Here is a 7662-nt window from a genome sequence, read left to right as displayed (position 1 = left end):
CCAATTTATCAATTTTAATCTTACATTAGTATTGAGTCAGTATTTGGCAATTTTCAGGCAGGATATATATAAAAAAATTGTATAATTAAAAACAGTGTAATTGGTAAAACAAAAAAAAAACATAGTTCCTCTTCAGTTCTTCCCTCGATAGAATCAACATTTCACATTTAATACAATCTTGTAATATTATTCAAGAGCGCTTGAAGAGCCAATTTAAATAAAGTATACTTAAATTTTGTTATAAATACCGCTTATAACGCAATAATGGTGTCGCTTTAAAGGGTATTATTTTCAAATATAAATTGGCTTTGTGCAAGAATGAGGTACCCAGAGGTAGGTACCACCCGCTCATCATTTATTCTACCGTCGAACAGCAATACTTATTATTGTTCTGTTTCAGTTTCAATAGTGAGTGAGCCAGTGTAACTAGTATGGCTATGTATGTGTATATGGCCACTTGACATCGAGCGAAAAATTATCCCGCCCGACTACATAAATAAAAAAAAATACAAGCGCTGTTTAATCTAACTTTTATTAATACTATTATGTTACTTATTTTAGATACCGATATACAATATGGATTGTACCAAAAATAAATGCATGAAGGCAAGTGCGTTTATTAAAATTAACTTAAATTTGTTGTATCTTACTTCAAAATGTTATATCAAAGGTAATATAGGATTTATTAAGTAAATATTGATACGGCGTTTGTACAAACTTTTAATTAAATAATTAATAACAATTACTCCACAGCCTTGTATCAAAATTCTTAGTCGAAGGTCTTTTTTATGATATTGGTAGGCATTTGGGTAAATGAGCCATCTAATCGTAAGTGGTCACCAACACCTTTAAACACCAACCTTGGAAACAAAATGTTATGTTCATTGTGCCTGTAGTTACTGGCTAATTCACCCTACGAACTGGAACAAAATAATGTAAAGTGTTGCTACTTGGTGGTAAAATATATGGTGAGTGGGTGGTACCTACTCAGACTTAAGACTAGTAGACCAGACGTTATTTGCAAGTTACATTGATCTAGCCCTTTTCATAGTTTGATATTTTTACAATAATTACTTTTCAATTATTACAAGAGGAAGAATAATTACTTACTTGTATTGTGGTTCTAACGGATTCTACAGTCCTCCACAAACAATCTTGTAAAACGAAGATTCAAAACTACATGTAACCTTAAAAGCCTAAAATCCTAAAGCCATAAAATAGTTAATACAACGATCGGCTGTATACAAACAACCTTTTAATTTATTGATCGAAAAAAATTAAAAAAAAAAAAACAATGTCTGTAATAAACACAATCATTAGCTCACAGAACTCCCAAATCAATAAAGTCATCTACGATGCCTTGCATTCTATCATAAAATCTGTCATCGACCTGAATTTTCATCTCCAACAATTCATCCTTGCTTATATCTGGTATATCATCAGTGACGAAGAACATTTGCAACATATACAGCGTATACATTAAGGCATAGTCTAAGCTATGCTTAAAGCATTCCTCAAATTCATCTCTCGGGCACACTGTAGAGACATCAATAGCGAAGTAGTTAAGGAACCTCGTTAAAGTCTCGTAGTATAGATCTTTAAGATGATATAAGTGTTGTTTTCTGAAGTCCCGATCGCTGGCCGCGTATATAAAGTATATGAGGTCAATCACCGGACAGCCAAAGTATATTTGTTGGAAGTCGATCGGTATTGCTTCTGTTATTTTTCCATCCTGTAAAGGAGAATTGTTTTATTAATATTGACTTGGTATCATCTGTGACCAGGTTATGTTTAGGAATAAGATTGCAATCAGTTAGTGGGAAAATATTTGATCGTCTTCTTTAAAACACGACATCAAAATATTTCCAATAATTTTTATTTACATTAATTAGATAAATGTGTAACCTTGTTTTTACTCGGTGGTAGTAATTTTTGTCCAGCTGGGTAGGTACTACCCTCTCATCAGATATTCTGCCGCTAAACAGCAGTAGTCAGTATTGTCGCGTTCCGGTTTGAAAGGTCATACTCACAAGGGGCATAACATGTAACCTTGGGTAACCAACGTGTGTGTGGCATTGGCGATGTAAGGAATGGATAATATTTCTTACAGCACCGTTGTCTATGGGCAGTGGTCACCACTTACCATGAGGTGGTCCATTTGCCCTGCCTATATCATAAAATAGATTCTAATATACATTGAACACTTGTCATATATTTAAAGCTTTACTGATGAGAGAAAAACCGAAACGTCAAATATAAATTCGTAAGATTGAAATATTCCCGCGGTAATTAAAGTCGTAATTAAGTTTTAATCATGAAAATTTCTACTTCAAAGATTAACTGCGAAAGTTGAATTTACAAGGAGTAAAAGTGTTAAGTAAAGCTGTCGACAGTAGTGCGTATTAGAATTCTATAAAAAAATACAAACAGCATGTATCTCAGATATGGTAGATTTTTTTAAAGTCGTTACATATAAGAATGTTGTTCACTGCGCTGAAAAAAAAATCACTTAAAAAATCTCCTATTTTATGAAAAAAAAAAAAAATTGATTGATGATAAATCTGGTAGCCCATTTGCCAGTCTACCTACTTGAAATTAAAAAAAATCGATTGCGGCTTAATAGAATAAAAATGAGATAATAAACATTTGAATCCGACACATGGATGATTCATTACGATGTTTTCGTAAACTTAAACACATAGATAAAAACTCAGTTGCGTCCTATCAGTCAGAAATCTCGTCTGTAATCATATAAACACAAGTGTAAATTCCAAAACAACTTGAATAGACTCATGCTGTCAATGTACTGATTATTGATTTATATAATTGGATGCCAATTAGGTAAATTACTTGTGAAATGTATTGCATTGTACTCATACAAGAGCCGAGATGGCTCAATGGTTAGAACGCGTGTATCTTAACCGATGATTTCGGGTTCAAACCCAGGCAGGCACCACTAAATTTTCAAGTGCTTAATCTGTGTTTACAATTCATCTCGTGCTCGGCGGTGAAGGAAAACAACGTAAGGAAACCTGCATGTGTCTAATTTCAAATTCTAAATTCTGCCACATGTGAAATCCACCAGACCCGCATTGGAGCAGCGTGGTGGAATATGCTCCAAACCTTCTCCTCAAAGGGAGAGGAGGCCTTAGCCCAGCAGTGGGAAAATTTAAAGACTGCTAATATAATGCTAATGTATGTTTTGTAAATTGACTGTATACAATATATGAGTGTTAACTAAGTTAAGAAAAAGGGTAACGATTAAAGGTCCTAACTGTTTTGGTTTAAGGAGTGATTAGTCAACAATGTTTTGTCTTTTTCTTTCAAATGGTGGTGATGATGATGATGACAAAGAGAGAAATCAGGGTCAGAGAGTTCGTCTTTTGTTCGTCCTTATTGGTAGAATTAATATATTTAGTAATAGTAATAAAATAAAATAATATATTAGGTATAATAGATTATATTATAAATAAAATTTAAGCATCGGCATGGATTAATTTATACATCCATAAAAATTAACTTGAATTGTTATACGAATACAGAACAAGCTGTTTGGTATGCAACCTTTGCTTTCATTAGAGGAGAATTAAATAAAAATAAAAACAATAAATTAGACTAAATAATTCTGACGACTTTTATTACTGACGTCGTAAAACTCACTATCTTAAAACAGTTGTTCAGCTTAAACGAGCTATGTCGTTCTGGCGTCATCGAAGTTTGTACTGATCGACTATCAATCAGGAGACGAGAACGTGAAGGTAGAAAATGGGAGGGAAAATTGATATCATTTTTATCTCTCATTCGTTATCGTTCAAGTTATGATATGGACGAGTAAAATATTTCTATTAAATACTAGTTGTGCCCGCGACTTTGTGCGCGTTGTTTGAATTTAAGTTATTTGTATATTGTAATAATTTAAGTTATTTGTGTATTTGTATATATAATTCTAAAATAAAAGTTACTAAGTTACTCCTTATTACATCCGCTATCTGCCAGTAAAAGTCTCGTCGAAATCGGTTCAACCGTTCCATAGATTAGCCGGAACAAACAGACAGAGAGATAAAAATTGTAAAAAATGTTATTTTGGTATATGTACCGTGTATACATTTAGTAAAAATGGGTTATTTTATTATTACAAGCAGACACTTAAATTTTATTATATGTATAGAAATCGCGATAAGTGATGACACAATGGATACAAGACGTTTTTGGCTGAAGAATTTGTAGTTGAATCCCACCATAAACCATAGAACTTTCGCGTGTATTTATCTTGTACCCTACTTTGAAGGTATAACAAGAAAACACCAAAACAATTCAAAATCACCTTAATATTATAAAATGTATAAGGAAGAATGCATGTTTTTAATTTCTGCTCCAAATAATGCGCGTCTGATTTCTTGAAAATAGAGGAGTTAATTGCTTACGGCGTGTGACATGATACTATATTATGATGACATGATTTGAAATGTACCTATATACTTAACCATTTAAGACTTTGTCGTATTAAATATTTTTTTTCTTAAAGTTTCGGTTCGGTTCTGTTCTTAGTGTTCAATATTTTAACAGACTGCCGCGCTAGTATAGTGGTTAGTGAATAAAACTGAACACACTGAGTTCCTAGGTTCAAATGGGCTGGACCAATAAAAATGAGTTTTTTTATGTTGTAGCTCAATGTGAATGTTGAGATTGCATGCACTCCAAAGAACGGATTGAAACAAATCGTGATGGATTGACTTCCCTTCGGATTATTTTGTATAGGAAATAGAAAATGACTTTATTTATGACACAGTAAAGAGTACAACCAGTGTTTGCGCACACACTTGAGCACGATAAAACATACCGATAATCGATAGGAAAAAATACTAAAACGTCAACTCGGTACTTTGGAAAATGAGATATAAACTAAAAACATAAAACCTCATTTCCCAAAGGTACTATTATGGCGCTTAAGCTTTACTTCCTTTCCACTGACAATATATCCTATTGATTAGTCTCTAATGATTGGTATGACCGATAACGGATCACTCAATAGGATAATTATAAACATTAATAATTGAATATTTACTTACTTCTTCTTTAAATATTATATTATTCATTTTATAATCTCCATGACAGAGGCATTTGATTTGTGAATGCAGTCCGTTCATATATTTGGGATATTTGTCTAGAGAATACTCGAAAAATTTTGATATTTTTTCTTTCGTGACATCATTCAATTTAGAAACGGAAAGTTCACACATTTTCGTAACAAATTCGTTCCAATAGTCATCATATACCATCGATTGTTTTATCGTTTTAATCTTCGTTTCAAAATATTCTGGTCTCTTTTTTTGTAAAGCGAATGATAATCCGTGGAACTTGGCCAATTGTTCTATAGATAACTTTGCAAATTCAATAGACATTACATCCATTCTGAACATTGTTTTAAAGTTCTTTTTAGTTAAGTTTTCAAGTATTATAACTTCATCGTTTGTTTCTTCATAACTTTTGACCATTTTGAATCTATCCTCGGCCGGAATGTTTACGTTTTCTTGTAATTCGTTGAATATTTTACTGAGTTCTTTGTAAAAAAATGCTTCCTTCTTATAAACTTCTGGAATGGAATATATTCTGAAGTCATCGTTTTGAATAATGCGTTTTAGAAATATATTATTTTCATTTTTTGTTTCACTCGTTTCGCCGTCGATATCTATTTCGTATAGTTCACCTAAGAAATTGTTACCACCCGTAGTTATTTTTCGAACAGTTACATTGTAATGTACGTATTTTACTCTTGTTATAATTTCATGTATCGTTTTTTTTAGGGCTTCGGAAAACTCTTCATTCAATAAGATCTTATCGCACTTGTAATTATCTTTATTCATATTTGTATTATTATCCATGATATAATATTCGATCACTTCACTTTATAATTATGGCAAACACACTTGTGCACCTCAACATAAACAAAAATAACACCAATTTTGAGCAAAATGTTTATAAATCGAAAATAAGTTTTATATATAAAACGCTTTATACGATATTATTAATAATTTCGGTTAGTGACAAGTTTGAGAACTATAAACAACACAATCGAAATGAATCACTGATAAAAATACCGATATCAACACGCCACAGACGAAATCGACGAACTGACTGTCAGCTATCTTCAAGTTTCCCGATGCTCGTTTATTGCACAACTATACTCAATGTGGATGTACACAAACAAAGCCTTTTTATGTAGAGGGAATAGAGTTCAAAATTGCCTGTTAACAAATTTGTTTTTACTCTGTGCTAAAATGTTTTATACCGTTATATTTAGTTGGACGTTTCACGTGTATGTTATCGGTGTGAAAGAGATGGAAGTATTCGATTGTCATTATGATTTTATTTTGTTAGATGTTTTTACTAAATTTGTTTGAACATACGTTACAAATTATTGTGTAACTTTATGTTTGATTTTTGAAATCTTAATTTTACTTAATTATAATTTATTTATAATACTGTTAAACTCGATCAATGACTAACGATAATCAAATTATAATTTTTTTTTTTACGAGGCAAAGAAATGACTAACGACATCGTTGAATTGCGTGTCATTTATATAAAATAACTAGGTACCCGTCAAATTCCCACCATTAATCCCCCCCATTTCTTCTTAATTTATAAAAATCCTTTCAATAGAAGGTAGCAATCTGCTTCTGTCTGTACCCCCACTAACTTCTAAACCACACAACGGATTTTGATACGGTTTTTACTAATAGGAAGAGCGAAAATGAGGAAGGTTTGGATACGTGTAATTATAAATACTTATAGTATTGTAAAACAAAATCGCTTTCTGTTTCAGTCTGTATCTCCACTAACTTTTACTAAACCACTCAAGGGATTTTGATTCGGCTTTCACTAATTGGAAGAGCGATAAACGAGGATAAAGGAGGGTTTAATAGTAAATAAGATAAAGGTTTTAATTTATATTTTGTACTAAATGACTAAACTGGGACTGTGTTTTATCTAAAAAACTGTTTTTTTTTTTACGTTTAAACAGCCAACGCGTGCTAAATGTATGTAAATCTTAAAATTGATTTGGAATGATGTACTAGTAAATTGTAACTATTAAAATGGCATACAGAAAAGTCAGATAGCTTTAGTCTATATTTAAAGGTACACTTTTGATTGGTTAAAATAAATGGTAACATCTAACACCTTGCTCATTAGGATCTACTAGTGGACAAATTTTGATCCATGTTTCTCACTCAATATTTTTTTACTATTAAGTATATTTCTCATTTATGACATGCACATAAACGAATAAATAAACAGACTTCAAAAAATATATATGTAACCTACTTAGAATCTTCTCGCTCTGCGCGATTTTCATTTGTTTGAAATTTGATTTGATAAAATAGCTTGCCTGTAATCAGGTTGTACTGCTGCCTGATTTATTATTAGGAACTACTTGACATTGGCGCATTGTCAGTAAACACTAATAATACATTCATTATATTTAGAGGTTATGGTACAATATATATATCATTTTTGAATCTACTACCAGCGGTCTGATTTTTATATATTTATCATTGAAGGTATTGAAATCAGTGAAATGCAATTCGAACTGGTAATGCTTTAAAATATTACGAAATATTTCTTAAGCATTTAAAACACGCGTAAATTTTTTATTGTATT

The 7662-nt window shown here is 31.6% G+C and overlaps 1 protein-coding gene across 1 annotated transcript; it reads right to left on the bottom strand.

Annotated features, from left to right (window-relative positions):
- Positions 1 to 409: 409 nt before the first annotated feature.
- LOC125069202 lies at positions 410 to 6135 on the bottom strand. Its single transcript, XM_047678606.1, has 2 exons — positions 5070 to 6135; positions 410 to 1732 (listed from the first exon to the last, which is right to left on the bottom strand). Exons 1-2 carry the CDS (start codon positions 5880 to 5882, stop codon positions 1322 to 1324), a joined length of 1224 nt encoding a protein of 407 aa, XP_047534562.1. The 5' UTR covers positions 5883 to 6135; the 3' UTR covers positions 410 to 1321.
- Between the last annotated feature and the right edge of the window lie 1527 nt (positions 6136 to 7662).

Source organism: Vanessa atalanta, chromosome 15 (assembly GCF_905147765.1).
Source record: "Vanessa atalanta chromosome 15, ilVanAtal1.2, whole genome shotgun sequence".
In the NCBI taxonomy this organism is placed as follows: Eukaryota; Metazoa; Arthropoda; class Insecta; order Lepidoptera; family Nymphalidae; genus Vanessa; species Vanessa atalanta.
Note: the sequence above shows the minus strand (reverse complement) of the source record. Positions and strands in the feature narration are given on the sequence as shown.